Source organism: Verticillium dahliae, genomic scaffold (genome assembly GCF_000150675.1).
Source record: "Verticillium dahliae VdLs.17 supercont1.1 genomic scaffold, whole genome shotgun sequence".
NCBI lineage: Eukaryota > Fungi > Ascomycota > Sordariomycetes > Glomerellales > Plectosphaerellaceae > Verticillium > Verticillium dahliae.
In genome coordinates this window covers 1,410,221-1,429,246 of record NW_009276921.1, presented here as the reverse complement: position 1 = coordinate 1,429,246, position 19,026 = coordinate 1,410,221, and the positions used below count along the sequence as shown (strand labels likewise).

General features: G+C 56.8%; 5 protein-coding genes across 5 annotated transcripts; 1 reads left to right on the top strand and 4 right to left on the bottom strand.

Moving 5' to 3' along the window:
* Positions 1-796: 796 nt before the first annotated feature.
* On the bottom strand, positions 797-3,806 carry VDAG_00428 (phosphatidylethanolamine N-methyltransferase; the record flags this gene model as incomplete). Its single annotated transcript, XM_009651805.1, has 3 exons — positions 797-859; positions 911-3,555; positions 3,647-3,806. 3 exons carry the CDS (start codon positions 3,804-3,806, stop codon positions 797-799), a joined length of 2,868 nt encoding a protein of 955 aa, XP_009650100.1.
* Positions 3,807-5,879: 2,073 nt separating this feature from the next.
* VDAG_00427 (uncharacterized protein) lies at positions 5,880-6,350 on the top strand (the record flags this gene model as incomplete). The annotated part of the gene is made up of 1 exon (XM_009651804.1): positions 5,880-6,350. The coding sequence occupies one exon, from the start codon at positions 5,880-5,882 to the stop codon at positions 6,348-6,350; it is 471 nt and encodes a 156-aa protein (XP_009650099.1).
* Positions 6,351-6,920: 570 nt separating this feature from the next.
* VDAG_00426 (uncharacterized protein) lies at positions 6,921-8,516 on the bottom strand. Its single transcript, XM_009651803.1, has 5 exons — positions 7,812-8,516; positions 7,461-7,762; positions 7,327-7,411; positions 7,248-7,266; positions 6,921-7,180 (listed from the first exon to the last, which is right to left on the bottom strand). The coding sequence occupies exons 2-5, from the start codon at positions 7,500-7,502 to the stop codon at positions 6,994-6,996; spliced, it is 333 nt and encodes a 110-aa protein (XP_009650098.1). The 5' UTR covers positions 7,503-7,762; positions 7,812-8,516; the 3' UTR covers positions 6,921-6,993.
* Positions 8,517-9,148: 632 nt separating this feature from the next.
* Positions 9,149-9,433, bottom strand: VDAG_00425 (uncharacterized protein). The gene has a single exon (XM_009651802.1). The coding sequence runs from the start codon at positions 9,339-9,341 to the stop codon at positions 9,189-9,191; it is 153 nt and encodes a 50-aa protein (XP_009650097.1). The 5' UTR covers positions 9,342-9,433; the 3' UTR covers positions 9,149-9,188.
* Positions 9,434-9,930: 497 nt separating this feature from the next.
* On the bottom strand, positions 9,931-12,705 carry VDAG_00424 (uncharacterized protein; the record flags this gene model as incomplete). Its single annotated transcript, XM_009651801.1, has 1 exon — positions 9,931-12,705. One exon carries the CDS (start codon positions 12,703-12,705, stop codon positions 9,931-9,933), a length of 2,775 nt encoding a protein of 924 aa, XP_009650096.1.
* Positions 12,706-19,026: the final 6,321 nt, after the last annotated feature.

Genomic DNA, 19,026 nt, shown 5'->3' with positions numbered 1-19,026 from the left:
TGCAACTTCTCAGTGTACAACGAAATACAATTGCATGAATCGCCAAGGATCCTGGCATGCCACGCTCAGCCGTCCGCCCTGCTGACCCCCCAAGCCACGACACGCAGTGCGCTGTCTTGCATTTTGAAAAGTACCCAACACCCCCCACCTTGACCCTTCTCACCAAAGCCTTAAGACGCCCAGTATTGGACTAAAGGACAGCCTCACCCAAAGATGTGTGTCGGTCCGTCCACCGACCTGCAGCGTTGCCGTCTCATCACATCCTCTGGGTAAATGCACTCCGGTAGTTCGACATTATCCTACCGACACTACCTGCCGGCCGGCTGGGTCTCGGGGACGCTGAGCAAGGGGGCAGTGAGGGGAGTGACATCGTGGCCTGAGCTGCCGGAGAAAGGCAGCACTGGGCGCCGGGTAATCTGCTCAGCAGGCCGAAGACCATGCGGGGGTCCGGCCGGCGAGGAGATTAACCAGGCCTTTAGGCGCAACTTGGATTCCGTCCACAATGGCCGGCCCGTCCGGCACAAGCTTTGTCCTAAATGGGAGATCGGCTCCGCGCTGGGTGTTTTGATTGGAAGCATTACAGGAAGACAAGTGCGTGAGGAAACAGGGCGTTTTGTTCAGAGGGGGGCATGGTCAGCACGCTTCATGGTCCAGCAAAAAACCCAGAATTCAACTTGATTCTTTCTACTCCTACCCAAAACTGACCACTGAATCTTCACGCTGGTATCATTTTCTTTTCGTTGTTGCTACTCTATGCCGGACTCCGCCTCTCTTCGCAGAGGCTCTTCATGCAACGCTATGCTTCAACCTTCTCTAATGGCGTTGTCGTTCCCTTGGATGGAGACATGCTGTAGGGCGCCTGAACACGTTAGTCGACCTGATGTTGCGAGTCACGAAACGCAAGACTTACCAAGACTTGCTTCGCGTTGCAAATCCGCCACGCCAATTTCTTTACATTGCCATCCGCCGGCACAACGGCTGGTGCAAACTCAACACCGAATGCCTGGTGAATGGCATACACAACACGCTTCGCATACTTGCTGTCCCGCTCAACGTGCGCGCCAAAGGGCTCGTCGACCGTCGTGGGCGCAATATCCGGATCGCGGTCGAAGCAGTTCCGCACAAGGGGCAACAAGGCCTGCTCAACGGCCTTCTCGTAGACGCCTAGCGAGTCGACCTCAACGTCTTCTTCGTCGAAGCGGCCGATACGAACCTCAAAGGGCTGAGATATGGTCATGACGTTGTGCTTGCCATTGTGGTGGTAGCGGAATTCAAACACGCCGGACGTCCACCAGAGGCGGTCACCCTCGAATACAACCTCGCCTTCGACGAGGGTAGTCGAGCCGTCGGAGGAGACAGGATGGTCGGGGACGAGGATGGCCTTGTCGGCGGTGGCGTCATACTGGCCGGGGGTGGTAGGCACCCAGCGACCGAGGGAGGGAACTTCGGTAGCCTCTCGCGAGTGATTGTCTGTGACCATGTACAGACCGATCCAGTCCTTGCTGCCGTGGTTTGCGGGGGCCCGCCACTTCACCTTGAGAGGTGCACCATACTCGAACATGAGCGTTTCGACCCGATGAGGGAACCGGGCTGTGACGCTCTCCTTGCCGGTCGCACGCTCGTTGGCCGCGGACAGACTAGACGGAGTTCCCTCCACCACCAGAGAGTAGTGCTTGGGGTTGAAGCCAGCAAGGTCGGGTGAGAGCCTAGTGATGGTGAAGCGTGCAGGATATGTGTTAAACAGGGCTGTCGTGTCACGCACAATGGTTTTGACACCTGATGTGAACTTGGGACGAGCGGCCTCGAGGAAGTCCTCCACGAAATGCGACGTGTCGTCCAGGACCTTGTCAACACCACGTTGCCAGCCCTGAACAGGAGGCGGAAGCGATCGTTTGATGAACTTGGTCAAGCCGGCCTCGTCACGGAGGCTGCGGCCGTAGATCTTCTGCATGTGGGGCTTCTCTACGTAGGCGATGAATCCTAGGGTCAGGATCTGGCTGAAGAGGGCCATGACGAAAATGGCTCGACTCCATGTGATCAGGGCAGCTCCCCACAACCCGGCAGTGCCGAACACGCGCTCGGGGTTGTTCAGGAAACGGTAGATGGACGTGTAGGTCAGCTTGGCCTGGTGGTCATAGAAGAAGTCACCGAAGAACCAGCCAAACTCGCCGAGGGATTCATAGACGCTGACAGCGGTCCAGATCTGCAGCGCAACAAGACCGGCTCCGAGAACGTGCCAGAGCAGGACCCAACCGTAGTTCCAGTCCTCGGGAGTCGAGTACATTTTCCAGCAGGCTGCAACGAACGAGGTGTAGCACATGACCATGCTGACGTGGTACATGCCCTTCCACTGCTGCCAGCCCTCGGCGGTGCTCTCGCCAAACTTGAGGAAATGCCTCGTCCACATCTTGCGCTTGGACTGCTCGGTCAAGATGTACCCCAGTCCAATGTGGTACCAGGCGCGCCAGATGACGGCATGGGCGGCGAAGAGGGCCTGGTACAGAGGAGTAGAGGGCGTGACAATCGTGAGCAGAGCCACGTAGAAAGGCAGCATGATGACTGTGTAGTCGGTAATCCGGAAGAGGTCGAGATTGTGCAGGCCGAGCAGGTTGTGAACTTGGGACGGCGCCTCCTTGGGGGGCACGGTAGTATCAATCACGACTTCATCAGCGACTTCGAAGCCGCCCAGGGCGGCGGGCTGGGCCTCATCTCCGGACATGGTGCGCTTACGGGGTGGGGGCGGGTTGTACGTCTTCTCGATGTGAGGGTTCTCCACGATGACGAGGAAGGCGAACTGAGCAAGATGAGCAACGATGGAGATGAACAGCACCTCGTAGCTTGCGGCCATCATGGAGATGCCGTAGTAACCGGCATAGCCAATCGAGTACATGGGGTGGGGAGCCATCTCAAAGACACCGTCAAAAGTGAGCTCCTGGTCGATAAGGTAGAAGAAGTCACCCCAGTACCAGGCGTAATCCTTGACCACTCTGTGCGCATCGAGCTTGACCCACAGGTTGAAGAGGACGAGGCCAATGCCAATGGACCAACGCACGGCGCCAATGATGAAGCTCTCGCCCTCAGGCTTGTGACCGCAGATGATGGCGAACAGGCAGTAGGAAACGAAGTCACACATGAGGATGAGGTCAACAACGCGACGGAAGGTCAGCCAGGTGTTGTACTCCATGGGGGCCTTGTCGAACTCGTAGTCTTCGGGAATCTTGGCCTCGAGCTCACGCTTGAGGGTGTTGTACAGCCAAGGCCTGGGCTGTTTGCCAGTGCTTGGGTGCTCAAAAAGCTTCCATCGCGTGGCCCAGGTTTCCAGACGACGGTGCTGGGACTGAATAGTCAGGAGATAACCGATGCCAATGTTGTAGGACGCTCTCCAGAAGAGAAAGATCAGGGCGAAAACAGGCCGCTTCAGACCCCAGGGAAGGAGGTATGCGATGGCGATCATGCCACCAAGGAACGCGAGCACGAGAACGTCGGAGAGATTTTTGGGCTGCCGGGGATCCAGGAGCTGGGACACCATGTCATGGGTCGTGGGAACGGTGAAGACTGCAGCATGGGGGGGTTTAGGTCAGAGTGGGGTTCTTTGGGTTTTCACAGTTGTGGTCGTTGGTTTTCGTGACATTGCTGAGTTACGCACCTGTGCCGTCGGGTGTTCGACCAAAAGTCTTTTTCGGCTTCTGATCCGACTCCTGCTGAGCTGCAGGCTCCGATTGCTGATTGGAAGATGGAGAAGGAGCCGGTTTCTGACGGAGCCGCACACTGGCGGCGCCGGCCGAGACATCGGCGGCGGAGCTCATGCTGGGGGGGCAATTGAGTCGGAGCGCGGCGAGGCGGGGATTTAGGTCCGGAATGGGCAGATGTTGGGGGCCGCAGGTTGATGCGGTCGTAGGGCGGCGTTACCGGCTTGTGAGTGGGGATCACAAGTGTAGGGACGTGCGTGAAGGGCGAGTATGTGTTCACGCGATCAGGTAGCGCAGGTGGACGGGCGGAAAAGAAAGGGGATAGGAGAGGGGAAGAGAGGTAGAGAGGCGGAGGGAGAGAGAGAGAACGAGGGAAGAGAGCGAGAGGATGAGCGAGATGTCGAGAATCTGAAAGTCAGAGGATGAGCTTCTCTAGCTGCAGGACTTGTGCGGGCAGGTCGGCCGAGAGGGTGCCGCTGTTGGCTGAGCTTACAGCGTGGGACTCCTCTGCAATGTCACAGAGAGCTTGGCTGTTGCGTCGGGTGCCCAGTGTCTTCAACGGGTTTTTGCTGCAGTACGAATCACACGGGATTGGCCTGTTTCCCTTTTTCTTCTTGTCGCTTTTTTTTTTTGCCTTTTGCCTTTTGCCTTTTGCGTAATGGTCAACCTCAAGTCGCGACGAGCTGCAGGGTTTGAACCGTGGGCGATTCAACGAATAGGTTTCGAGTCGGCAGGCAGCGGGACCAATCAGCCGGTACTGTCGAGAGGAAAACCCCGCGGGATGCCGCAGCAGGGCGTGGGTGAAGGATGCTGGATGCTGCAAGCTCGCAATGGAGGGGGGGGGGTGGGAGCGGCTGCGCACCACAGAGAGAAGAGGGGAGGTTTGACAACGACGGGCCAGAGGTGAAGCTCGATGGTTGAATCCCAGCCGTCGGTTCCCAAGAGAAGCAGAACAAGTGCCCGAGTCGTGCACAACGGGGCAGTGGATGTCGGCCAGACCGCAAGCGGTGGGTGGGTGAGGTGAGGTGGAGGTTGGGTTCCCAGATAGTTGCTGCGAAAGAGAGAATGTGAGGCACACGACAGGAAAAGGGAAGCCAGGAAAAGAAATTAGAACGAAGAGGAAACGAGAGCAAGTGGCCTCAACGTTTTCACTAGCAGCAGGCACAGCCAATTCCAACAGGCTTCGCTCGTGGGCAGGAACATGTGACGAGCGGGCGGGGTCTCTCCTTTGCTCCTTCTCCGTCCTCTGTCCTATCAGTTGCCGCCCTCGAGCGCTCTCCAGCCACAGCTCGAGTATTTCCGGCCCGTTCGAAGGAGTTCCAGAGCTCGCTTCTCAGCCACAGCCAGACTCAAACACCCTCACATCACGCAATTCTCACGAGAGTCCGCCATCGCGACCGACGACGCCAGCGACCCATCTCGACTCCGAAGCCTTCACGCACCTAACACGATGGAGCATGGGTACCCTCCAGTTATGTCTTCAGAACGCTACATGCCCAGAGACCTGGGCTCTCTTCATGCCTTGTCCGACTCTGGCGACAGGGGTACGCCTGGTTGCCCCACTGGGACTGAGAAAAGGGTCCCTCGAGGAACGAGGTGCGATGAACCAGCGTCAGTCGGATACCCTTCCAACGGTCGCCCTCTCATGTTCTGTGGGGTTTATAGCATGCCTGATCTTATGACATCGACCGCCCACCACGCTGATTGCCTCTTCATGCCGTCCGCCATGTTTCTCGTGCCCCGCGCTCCCTCGTTTGCTACGCTGGGGCCCGGGCGGCCAGGGATGGGCCGGTCAGATGCATGATGTTCCAGAGTGACAGCAACGCGACACCCAGGCCACGTCTTTTTAGCGCATTCGACCGCGTTCGTCTCCTCGTCGGCGCATGTGTATAAGATCATGTTCATGATCCAAAGCTGGCATCCGTCTGTTCCACGTGGGCTACCTCTACTGGCTCATTCACTCCATCGCTCCTTCACTGCCGTTCACTCACCCACCCACTCACTCACTCACTCACCCACTCACTCATCACCCCACACTCGCTTATTCACACACACCTCTCCGAGACTCAGCCTCACTTACAGTCGCTCCAGACCACCAACTTTATTTCTCCCCCTTCATTCTTCCCTTGATTCATCCCTTCCCAAGTCTGGTCCTTGCCCCGGCTCCTAAACAAACAACACAAGGGAGAAATGGCCGACAACACGAGCCCCTCCCCCGAGCCCACGGAGAAGCCCCTTCCGGCCCGCCGCCCAGGCACCTCCGGCACCGAGGCCCTCCTTGTGACGAACCGCCGCCGCGCCTCGGAGAAGTACCAAAAGGCCCAGCGCGCCGAGCGCACATACCGCGCCAAGAAGCGCTCCGCCGCCGCCCGCAGCGACCTCACCGACGCCCGCATCCACCTTCGCGACGCCAGCCGCCACCTGCGCCAGGCCGCGACCCTTGCTTTCGCCGCCGTCCGCTCCGTCCCCTACATCATTGGCGAGAAGCGCGACGCCGCCCGCGCTCGCCGCGACGAGAAGAAGCACAAGCGCCAGGCGGAGCAGCATCGCAAGCTCGAGGAGCGCCTCGCGCGCGAGGCCGAGGACGCGAGCTCCCACGACGGCGCCGACGGCGCGGCCCCCGCCCCACCCGCCGGCTCGGGCTCGGGCCCGGGCCCGTGATGGTCCATTCGTAGGGTCGAGTCGGACGGGTGGATGAGGGCTTCGTTCGTCGAGGCGGACAAGGGGCGGTTGCAGGCCTGGGACCCAACCGCCGCCCCGCTGCCGCTGTGAGAAACCACAACCAAGACGGGAGCTCCCTTGTCGGCGCTCCCTCTCAGTGCGGGGCTGCCATTCCACCCCTCCAGACTGTATCCTGCGAGGCGGTTCTTCGAAGTACTAACTAACCAAGCAGCCTTTGCCTGAAAGTATGGCACCACGTTCCGTCCGCTTTGATGTCGGTGTCAGGGAGTCGTAATCTCGGCTGCCCTGATACTCAATACTAACCACTCACTCCCTCATTCTAGGTCGATCAGATGTTCCTTTCCTCACTTCTGTTTCGTTCTTTCATTTCCTTGGCTTCCCGTAATACTTTTCCTTGACTGTCGTCTAATATTCCCCACTCGCCTGTTCGATTATTTCCTTTGTCTTATGAGACGACGTTGATGAAGCCAGCATGGGCAGCGAAGGGCTCTCTTTCGGGCGGCGGATAGATGCCACTCGAGGCAGGACGTCTGGTCATGATGGATTCCTCATAAAGGTGTCATTCATAATTATCTTCTGCGGCGTTGTTTGAGAGCATGGACTCAAAGAGCCTCCGTTGCGACTACTGGTCAAGCCCAGTTCGTGAGGGTCGCTGCAAGATTGTCAAACATGGCAGGTACACAACATGAGCAAAATAAAAGCTGGTACTGCCATTTCTCTGCGTGTCCCTTGCCGTTGAGGGAGAGAAACTTTTCAATAAACAAGATGAAGTTGCATACCTCCCTCGCAGGTCGAAGAAGGCCTTGGCTCTAATCGTAGGCGTGTTCACGTCAGGGAACTTGCTTTACTTGACCTCAACTGTTAGACGTAACATACGGGAGACGAGTTGAAGTTTCTATTTACCTCTTGTTGACATTAATCTGCGATTGAGCTGCTTAGGCTGGGGTTACTATACCTTCTGGTGCTGACGCTGCCAGGGTTCTCACCTTGCGCTCAAAGAGCTCCCCGTTGAAACCCTCGCAAATGGTGATGGTTTTTCTCTGCTAATGGTGAGAAGTACACAGCAAAGCCTCGTCGCAGGCATCGTACCGAAACGCGGGGGCTGCAGGCTGGGCCGACACCACGCCTCATGGTACCGATGGAGTGGGCGGGAGGCTCGATTTCCTGGAGATCATCAACAGCGTTGTGAAGGTCGAAATCAACGGAGCAGCAGTCGGAAATACGCACTCGGCCGCGGATTTTGGGAAGCCCTGCTAGTCAATGCGTGGAGCTCAGAGAAAAAGGTCTTGTCCTGTCAGCAAAGGCCTGCCATGCGGTGAGCACAATGGGATGGGTAGTATGGACTTGCAGAAGCCTGAACGACAACATCGCAACCAATAATGTTATACAGCCTAGGTAGGGGTCAGACAGGTCAAGATGGCATCGGCGACCGGCACCTACGGGTTTCATGAGGCCGGAGGGAAGGAGATCTGCAGATGATTGTGCCAGTAGCCAGGCCAGTCATGCATGATTTCGTCGCAGAGCTTACGAAAGTCATAGGACCATACCATGAGCGACAATCGAGGACGGCATTGTAACCACCCTTGCGTCATATGCGTGAAACCTCTGTTCACACAGTCGGGGAACCGCGTGTGCTATGGAGGGCTAGATGTCCGGAGTCGTCATCTGGGGAGCAGACGGACCCCATCTGGGGACGTCCGATCTTGGCAATCATGTAGCAAGGTAAACAGCCGGCTGCACTCATTCAAACATTCGGCGAAAGAGCAGGACGATTGATGCCTTTAGTCAGTTACCGGCGCATCTAGAGCTGCTGGCCGGCCGGTGAACCGCCATCCGTAGGCCGAACAGCGGCAGCGACTGGCTCCTATTGTCCACGCTGTTCTCTGGTTGCGGTAAATTTTGGCATTCCATCTCATCTTTCCAGTCATTATTTGCCCTCCAGGAGCCTTCAATTGCACACGGGTGATTCGTCCGCTCTGGCATCGGGCAGCGTGCTTCGGGGAGTTGGATAAGTGGTGCCTGGCACGCGGGGGATTCGCAGGATTTGGCATGCAAAAGAAGTATCATATCAAATGATGAATGTAAAGATTTGGAGGGAAAAAGGCGCTCGGAGTCTGCCGCCACAATTCTGCAACACAACGTTTGAACTGCATCTGGTGTTGTACCTTCGGTGCCATCTTGACCCTTGACCCACCGCGTCGGCAGACGCGTCACCATCTCAGGCGTGACGCATCGACGCCAAGACCACAGGTAAAGAGCTTTGACCCACCTCACTGCTAGACAAGTCAGCAAAGGCATCGGTATGCATGTGAGTTTCTCGTCGATGAGAAGACATATCCGAGGGTCTACAACAGTCGTCACCATGTCAAGTCGACGTGCAGTGCAACGGTCGGTAGGAGGCAATCGGCTTCGAGATGTACTGGGACTGATTGCGCTATCGGGCAGTACAGTGCATGTGGCATGTCACATGACTGGAAATCGCCTCGTACCTAAAGCGGGGTGTCACACACACCACGTCAACAAGAATACCTAGGATCAAAGGCTTTGACACGAGTAAGGAGAACACAAGGTCAACGAGCCGGCGATAATCCATCAGCCCTGCCAAAAGCAGACTAGAAGACGCTATGTTAGCTCATCGTCGGAAATTGGATTCGGCCCCTGACGCCAAGCGCTCGCGCCCCGAGGTTAGTGTCACATCATAAGAGGTTAACGAAATCTTCGGTCCAAAGGCTCTCTCATTTGAAGGATATGCATAGCACCACAACTCGAGACGGATAACCCTCTAATCCGACGCAGTCTGCCATTCAGCGATGCGTCTCAAGTTGACCGCAGCGGTCGGCACGCGGTCAGGCAGTCCAGGCATCGGAGGCATCTGAGCCCCCAATGCCCGTCTCCATCCTTCGTAATGTACACCGAACTACCCGGCCGTGAGCCGCCGAGGGCGTCGCGTCCCTCATTTTCTGTCTGCATAGACCGAAGAATCCTCCTCCCGCGTTCGGGATACTCTCCCCCCCGTGAACCTGCAACAAGTCCCACTGATCCACGTCTCTCCACTCCTCCACACCAAGTAGGAAACAATTAAGTGAAATAAAAAGGCACTGGACACCAGACCAGCGCCAGCAAAGAAAAGTTGGGCGCCGAGTCTTTTGACGGTCGCAGGCCGAGGTCTGACGCGGAAGAAAATCAGTCGTTGGGCAAGGGCGATGCGAAAGTCAAGCCCATCAAGCCCATGTGCGAGAGAGGGCCGTCTGCAGCAGCGACGAGAAAGAAGGAGATGGAAGAAGCGAGCTTGGTGCGGGCCAGGCCAACTCCTTCGAGCACCTCAAACAAAATTCCTCTCCCTCTGAATCAAGGATGGCCCCTTTCCTCTCCTCCAAGTGTCATCGGGGTCAGAACCATGTTATCGAAAGTCTATGCAATGCAAATATTTCTTATCACTGATTCTTTCCGAAGGGTATCGAAAAGCAAGAAACTTCGCAGTATGACAGATAAAATGAAGAAAAATGTGTTGTGTGCACGCGTGTGCGCGCGCGTGTGTGTGCGGCGTCTAGTTCGTCAATCAATTCCAGCCAAGAGAGTTCTCAGCAGCGACAGGTGCCGAAATCTTGGCCGTCCGTCCCGAGTTGCCGGTCCGCCCGCTGCCGTGGCTGTCACGACCGCCAGCGACACCGCCATAGTTGGAGAAGTCGCGGCTCATCAGCGCACCACCCATCATCGCGGGGCTGCCAGTACCAGTGTAGCGCATATCGGAGGAAGTGCCGGAGATGGAGCTGGCACGGCGGTGCGCCTGCTTCTTGCGCTTGTAACGACGAGCGATCAGGAACATGGCCGCGCCGTAAGCTACGCCAACTGTTACGGCACCAATACCGATGGCTGCGGCAGTTCCGGTCTGAATGGGTGTCGAGTCCGACTCGTTGTTGTCGAACATGTCGTTGTTTCCGTTGGGGGAGCCAGAAGTCGGCGCACCTCCTTTGCCGCCGGGGATGTTTTCGGAACCAGGAATGATGTCAATGGCAGGGTTGATGTTCTGGGTGAGATTGTAGATGAGCTGCTGAGGGTTGTTGTGGAGAAGCGAGTTTGGAATCTTGATGTCCATGCGCAGCTGGTCGACCATGGACTCGGGGTACCAGAACCGGGCGAGAGTCGTGATGTAGCCAAGCGACGACATCGTGTCATAGGGCACCAGACTCGTGACGACGACTTTACCGGCGTCGATCTTGGCGCCATCCGTGAGGGCGGTGGGCAACAGCGTGAACAACTGAGCAGCAGCCATCGGGTTCTTGCTAACAAACTCGTAGTTCTCGGCGTAAAGGAAGCCGACCTGAAGGAGAACAGTCCCTTCAGGTTGAGCAACATTCTCCGTATCGCCAGGGCCGATGACCTTGGGCAAGTCCGAGGGCAGAGCAACGCCGCTTGTGGGTGCGACAGCATCCGTCGGTGCGCGAGTCGGTGTCGAATTTTCCACAATGATAGTGGACGGCAGCCAAATCTCGGTACCGGTGATCGTTTTGGTGGGTGCCAGGCTGGTCACGGGAACGATCGTAGAGGGCTCACCCGAGGCTGAAACGGCTGACGGCTCGTCAAAAACAACGCTCGAGCTCGGCAAACCAGTCGGCACAAAGGAAGGCGCGGCAGGGGGCTCAATGCTAGGCTCGAGAATGGACGTCACATTGACGGAGCTGCTTGGCTCGGTGATGGGGTTGGAGGCGCTAGCAGTCGGAACGCTCTCTGTCGAGTTGGGAGCCACCGAAGCTTCACCAGAAGCGCTGGGTGACACCGATGAAATCACCGACTCGCCAGGGAAAATCGAGGTAGAGGAGACAATGGACGACTCGCCAGGCGGCAGCGACGTCAACGATACAGGGGGCTGCGTTGACTGGTCCTGGATGGTCGTGTTGGCACTGACAGGAGGCTCACTGACATCCGTGGTGATGGGAACACCAGCCGTAGTCGTGGCAGACACTGCGACGCTGGTCTCCTCAGCGACATTGGAACCAGACAGGTTAGTAGTCGCAGTGGGCTCGATCTCAGACTCAGTCGCATTCGTTGGCACAGAAAGGATGCTCGTCACGGCGGAGATGACAGACTGGATGGGGTTGGATTGAGACTCCGAGGGGGTCGTGGTAGCGGGGGTTGTTTGAGCGGTCGAGTCGGTTGGACTTGCAACAGCGTCCGTTACAGTGGGGATCACGTGCTCTTCGGCGGAGGTCGCGGGTTCGCTTGAGCTGGTAGTGACGAGGCCCGTAGGCGCGATCACAATTCCCGAAGACGTGGTGACAATTTCAGATACCGTGGGCTGAGCAGAAGTCTGGGCTTCGGTCGTCGCGGTAGAGGACGTGGGCTCGGCCTCGGCCGTAGTGCTGCTGCTCGTGGGGAGCACAATGATGGTCGGTAGGAGACCGGTGCCGGACTCCCATCCGTAGGAAACAGACTCTACGACGCTGCTCTGCTCGGACGACGTCACTGCTGTCGTTGAGGCTTCGGTCGTGGTTACGGGTTCAGACGACGCAGTGGTGATGGCAGTAGTGGTGGGTGCCTCGGTTGAAGTCTCTTGGGTTGTCGTCTCGGTGGCGGCAGTTGTTGTCTCGGTGGCAGCAGTTGTTGTCTCGGTGGCAGCAGTTGTCGTCTCGGTGGCAGCAGTTGTCGACTCGGTGGCGGCAGTTGTCGTCTCGGTGGCGGCAGTTGTCGTCTCGGTGGCGGCAGTTGTCGTCTCGGTGGCGGCAGTTGTCGTCTCGGTGGCGGCAGTTGTCGTCTCGGTGGCAGCAGTTGTCGTCTCCGTGACGGCAGTTGTCGTCTCAACGGCGGTAGTAGTCGTCACGGCCTCGGTGGTGGTTGTGCCAGCCGCCGTGGTTCCATCGGGCTCGGTGGTCGTCTGAGAAGTCGAAGTCTCGAGATCGGACGACGAGGGCGAAGGCTGCGGAGCAATCGACTCACTGGCAGATAGCTCCTCAGAGGACACCTGAATCGAGTCAAGCACCTCGGGGACGGTGGTGGGCGGGACCCTGATGGTGCTCGAAATGACGACGGTGGTACGCTGACTGGTGCCGCTGGGCTCAGACAGGGACTCGGACGAGGAAGGAGAGGATTCGGCCGGGTCGATCAAGTCGTTTGTGAGAGACTGTCTGAGGCTCGTGATGAAGGTCGGCGTATCGGTTCGCGAGGTCAAGGGCGGGGTTTCTGGCGCAGGAGGAAAGGTCCCGGGTTGCGAGAAGGTCGAGTTGGTGAACTGTCTCTTGACATGACGGGGGAAGTAGATCCTCGGTTTGTCGGTCTCGGCCATCGTCGTCGTAGCCAGGGCCAGGGCGGCGCCCAGAAGGACGGACTTGACCTGCATGATTTCTTGTTTGTGCTGCCAGCCGTCGATTATGGGATAGTGTATACTGTCAAGGTCTTAACGAGAGTGGTGTTTGCACGTAGCAGTTGTGATCTGGCAATTTCGGTCAGTTTGTGAGCTCGCTCATTGGCGCCTAGAGCCGGTCATGTACGCGACCGCCGTTAACACGACTCACTTGTCAGAATGTTGTAGGAACGAATGTACTTGACATAGAGTCAACGAGTGTAGTCTGCCAAGCATATTAGCGGACCGAGACGAAACCCACGTTGTCTGTGACGAAGCAAGCATGGAGGATCCGCGAAGGACGGACTGCTGGGAGGGGAAGACGTGGGACGAGCATTGCAGAGGGGCCAAGGGTCCATGCCGGATCAGGTCCCAACACCATTTCTCGCCCTGCAGCATTCCATCCCTCAGCGCCTCCATCGCGGGGGATTGTTGCTTCTCTGCCGGGTCGAGGGTGGCTGGAGGGCAGCGGTCGCCAACTCACGTTTTATGCTGAGGGCACAATGATTGTAGATCCAGAAAATGAGTGACTCGACGAAGGAAATCGTCAGATTGCTGAAAGCATGTGTCGATGACTTGGGTTCAAAACGTCCACCGGTTTGGGGTTGAGAACTGCAGGGCGCGACGACAGATTTGTGAGCGATCAAGCTGGCATTTGCATTGGCTCGTGGAGACCTCCCGAGGTCGTTGGTGGAAGCTGCGTCTCGGCCGGGATCCAGCAGTGTCGAGAGTGCTCGTGAAGCGGCACACTCGAGAATCGAATCAAGCGGACAGGTCGAGAGTCGCCTTTGGAGGGATTCTTGTCGGAGGCGGGCGGCGAAGCAAGGACGCTTGTCGGTGACAAACAGGTGTAAGAAGGGAGGAGGGAAAAGAGAGACACGCGAGAGGGATGGAAAGGGGGATGGGGACTAAAGGAATGAAATTGATTGACGGGAAACACGACAGGGGGGATGGTTTCTTGGGGGAGGGTGAGAGCCAGCCGGGAGGCGTAGCGAGTGCAGGACGACAAGAGAGAGAGTTGGGATTCCAGTCTCCCAAGTTGGCCCGGGGGGGGGGGGGAGGATGGTGGGTAGCCCTGGGGCCCTGGGGCCCCTGAGCGCAGGGACGACATAGTCTGGTGGTAGGCTCTGTAGTGAGTGGGTTCTGCCCTGGGGGCCCTTGGTGGAGGGGGTGATGCATTGCCCATACCAGTGCAATGCCTTAATCCACCGTCAGCCGGTCACCGGTCACCGGTCACCGTCCACCACCGTTCGAGCCAGCCCGGGCACAATTGCTCAGCCAGGGCAAGTGCCTGTGCACCTGCTTCCCCCCGATCCCACGTTGGCACCGCTGGAGGATGCGCATGGTGGTGCGTGCACTATTATTGATTTGGCAGGAGCCATGGCGTAAGTCCCAGCTACTGAGTTCTGTCACCAGTTGTGTATGCTCAACTGTTGTACACATGACCTGTAGCCAAGGTGGGCCTCAAGCGGGTAAACAGGTGTGCCATTTCATTTACGACGGCGCCAGCTTGCAGAGTGCATGGTAGTGCCTACCTTGCTGAAAGGCCATGGCATACCTCCCTTTTGGTGTAATACATGTGTAGGTCAACCAGGTACTTTCCACGAACTCCATCGGTACGCGATTCTTGGTCAAAATGGCGCAGTCCTCTGAGCAGCTCTTTGTCCTGCAACGCGGACGTTGAGGCTACCCCGGTACGATCAATGCCTGCGAGTAAAGTACTATCGAAAAGTGCTCGTCGTAAACAAAGCAAAAGACCGTCGCCCTTTTCAGCGCCATACTTCTGGCCTCCCTTGTGCGAGCAACATGTGAGTATGGGCAACAAAGGATGGGTGGAGTAGGCTCCCCTCGATAGTCCCCCCCGAAACAGCATGCGAGGTGTTGTTTGCCGTCCTCTGGGGCTGCCTCCATCGATCTCAGATGCTAACTGAACTGCGCCAACAAGCAGCTAACGGCGAAACGAACCATCTTGGGGCCTGGCTGAGACCTGGCGACGGTGCAAGGACACCTGCTACTGACATACTGAATATATACATGGTACCATGACTGTGGCGGCGGCGGTGGACAATGTGAGGGAAACGACAGGCCCCAGTTCACCATGCTGGTTTGCACAAGTGGCGGTTGGGGCTGCCATCAAGCCCGGTCTCACTGTATTCCTAGCAGTACCCGACTGTCACCGTTCAACTACCTGACACGAAGCTAGGAACAAGCGAGCCCAGGCAAGTCACCCCGTTCGTACCTTGAGGTCCGGCTGGTCAAGCTTTCTCCCAGGGACTCCCTGACGCCCTCCAATCTGGCTGGCCAACTTGTGTTTTGCGGGCGGAGTAAGTGGGACACGGACAAGTGCCCATTGGCCATGTGGACTGCCGTCCTCCGCTCGCCTGGTCAACTTGACCCGATCCTGGCTCGTACCGCTCATGTACATGCATTGCACTGACCGCGGCGTTCGTCGTCCATGTTCCCGTTCTAGACGGTCGCAGCCCATGACACACAGATTTACATCCACGTGCGAGGGTCCCGGCCATGAAAAGACACGACGATCCCTTCGCTGTACAGTTTTGGGGAGGAGGGGGGGCCACATGTGTTATTGCTGGCAGGCGGTGCCACTGGAATACATTGACTCGGCGCCCAAACGGGCACGTTCTTTGCTGCTCAGCGGATCCCGAAGCGTGAGGAAACTCCTGCGCACATATATGGTCATCCGCTACAGACACGGATCACATGTCGCTGCAGAGTACGTCGATCTCTTCGGTCCTTCACCTTCCACTGCAGCGAAGAAGGAACAGCAACGTCCTGGTGTGGATATTGGTGGTGTGGTCATGCGAGGCATCACTTCAACGGACCAAAGATGTGCACTTGCACCCAAACAACGCAAATCCGTCAAAAAGGCTCGAGTACTGTACGCGTCTGGTACTTGCCACCTGGTCAGGTCTTCCCGTCTGGCCAGGTGGTTGCCCGTGAGATCCTTGCATCCTCGCGCGGTTTACCCCTGTTCTAATGTCTCCCCCCCCATGCGCCGGCGCCGATAGAGGGGAACATTTGACGAATGAGAGTGCCTGCGTCTACATGTACTTGCAGCTCTAGCTTGTCTCGGAAAGCTCACCAGCGGGACCCTGGGCGCCGCTGCTTGGGCCTTTAATTCAATCAAGCCACCATTCTATGCTGCCCTGCCTTTGCCCCAGATAGGTACCTACATAGTACCTTAGGTACCTTACTGTGCTCTTCTGTCTGGTACACTACTTGTACATGTACAGCTGAGAGCCAGCCTGCACAAAGCAAGCACAACGGCCGCTACGGACAATGCATTGAGTTGATCATCCCATCTCTGGCAAACCTGCTCTTCTGATGAAATCGGGGCATATTCAATTGAAAGGAAGGGAGCGAGCGATCAGGACAGCCAACTTGCCTCTTCAATCCCTTGCGACTCGTCATCGCCACGATGTACCACAAAAGGTGTCGCATACCCACAAAGGAAATGGGCCCGCGGAGTCGACCCCCAGGATGCAGAGGTGATCAACCTCCAGCACAGGTTCTAGGCCCAGCAGAAGACTATTGGATCAGCGTGTCTCCCTGATTGTTGCGCGCCATCTGGATCCGCGTGTCAGCGCGAGCGCGAAAAACAAAGAAATACAAGCAAAGGCTTCGAGATGAATCTTATTGCTTGACACGGAAAATATTGGGTCTATGCCCAGGCACCGCATTCTGACTCGCTGAGCTGATGGACCACCGGATCCCTCCGATGAGACTACCGAGATCATTCCTACATGGTACGTCCGTGTCGCGTCATGGCTTCCAAGACAGGCTTTCACGCTTTTTCAGGTACTATGCACGCGTTGACCCATAATCTGGGGAGTCGCTGCCAGGCACCACTCTTCGCTAGCTACATTAGCAAAGTTACTTAGGTACCTACTGTACAGTACCGCCGTTTCCTGTGCATGGGTGCAAGAAGGTTTGAGCCTCCCCAATGCGCTGACGCAGCTAGTGTGCCTTCTACTGAACGATAACAGTACCTTATTCGGAACGCCACTCTGCTTCGCCGAACTGCCATGAATCTAGGTCCAACTCAGTTACACGGCGAACAGCAACGATGTTCAATGAGGACCCCTGGACTAATCAATTAAAGGGGAGGCAAAAGCCGTTGGCATTCCAAACGTAAAGCGGGGCCAGTCCGTGTAGGTTCGAAGTATGCTTTATTGGCATCTCGTTCCCGTGCCGTTACTGTGCATGAATCTGGATGGAATCTCGAAGCTGCCACCAGTGGCACTATCCGGATAATCAGAACAGCCTCTTCGCTAGGTAGCCATCGCTTCTGCTACGATAGGAGCGCCTCCTGTCCGCGATGCATGTCTTGCCAGGCTGCTGGGAACTCGAACGCCGCACAACAGCATCCTACCGTTCCGCGTGTCTTGTGTCTCACGCTTGCACATAACAAAGAAGAAGGCGCCCGGCCATCGCCAACGTTTTCCGCAACACGGCGTCATTCACATTCTGCGGAACGCGGGATTCGTGGCGCAGCATCCTTCGCCTGACTGGGGCCATTCTCCCCCGATGGCTGTGTTGGTCCCCTCATGTCTTGCCAGTTCTGCCGTAACACCAAACACTCGTAACTACGGAAAGGTGAACCAAAGAGCCTTTCCGTGTCGGCATGGAAGTGACGCAATAGGAGCCCAGCGTCTCGACGAACCTGGGCCGAGAGCGCCCTCGTCTCGATCAAACTGAAACTCGGCCCCGTATTCCAGGGTCAACACCCCCTCCCCTACAAGTGTAGTGGAAAGGCTCGGTTCAATCTGGCATCTAGCCTTTTTCCCCGACCATGCCTCGCCTGGACAGCCTAGGCAATAAGCTCAGTTTGCTTTTGTTCAAGTGCGTCCCATCCGACATGCACCGGAGGCCTATTGAGAAGCGGAGGCCATCCTGAAACTCGAAGGAGCCCGTCGCGTTCACGGGAAAGGTTACCATAATCAGATGGCACAAAAATATCGGCACGGCGACCATTCTGGCCTTTGCGATTGGAGACGTTCTGTTTCAGCAACGCCGATTTCCGACCCCAAGACCAGACGACGGCTGGCAACAGACGATTTGCCAAACGCTTTGGACGAATAGCACCGTGGGGTTACCATGCATGTTCTCGTAGTGCCCTGGCCGGCTCTGTTCCCCTGTCATGTAATTGTTCCCATTCTTTGAATATGTGTATTGGAAAGTCAGAGCCGGCTTTGCTGTTGCCGGACACCCCATCGCGGATGGCACCGATGAGCGATAGTTTGCTCAACCGAGTTGATTTAACTTTCGACAAAGAGACTCAGATGGTATACTCGCTTGCTGTTGCCCCTTGGCGGGCGAGATGATTGTCGGAGGTCGTACAGCAGGTTTTCCGGGCTTGGGTTGTCTCTCCGGTCACGTCGTACCTCTCTCTCGTTGGGCAATAATCTCTCGCGGCTGTCTGCGTCAGGGCGAAGAGAGGAGGCGCATCTTTGTCGGCTGTTCGCTCCCTTCCACTTCGGCATCTGGTAATGCCCAATCCTGCAGGATCTGGTGTGATCCAGACTCTCGGTTGTCGCGACAATGTAGGGGCCTGTCGAGATATCTCCCTCCCTGGCTGGAGTCTCGGGGCTGATTTGAGATGGGCAACTTTCACTTTTGGAACCAGGGAATATCGTATCAAACACGACTGACACCGCATCGCGACTCGTGCACAATACTCTGCCGCAGGCACTGGCTTCCTCGGTCAACGTATGCCATCCAAAGTTCGGCCTGGGCGTTTATGATCATCGCTTGCTCGACCTTCACAACCGTTGCTGGCGTTTGTTGCCGAGGTGAACGCACGACAGCCCGCTTTATATTGCTTCTTCCTGTTTTCTGACTGTTTAGGATTACATTGGGGGACAACACTGTCAGGCAGGGTGTTCATGCTGCCGAATGCATGGCCTTGAGATACGTATGGACAATAGTTTGCATTCACCAAGCTAGGAGACAGTCATTCGATGCAGCAGACATCGCGTTTGTAAGATGATGTGCGAGCGAAGTTGACTTGATCCGAACCAGGCGAGAGCCTCTCCATGTCAAGTCAAGACTTGGTCGGCGTCTTTGGTGATTGTAGCCGCCAGCCTGCAGCGGCCACAGAAATCCCAACTGTTACTGCGGCTAGATCACATAATGACCGGAACAGCAGGATGTGACGAGGAGGTTTACCAACCTCATCAAGTCCTGCACGCTGCCGATGACCTTTGGTGGGTGATCTACTGACGACCAGCCAAGTCACCACTGTCTTCGTTTGCCAGTCAACCTTGCCGGCTGACTCGTCCTACATTGTTGCGCCTT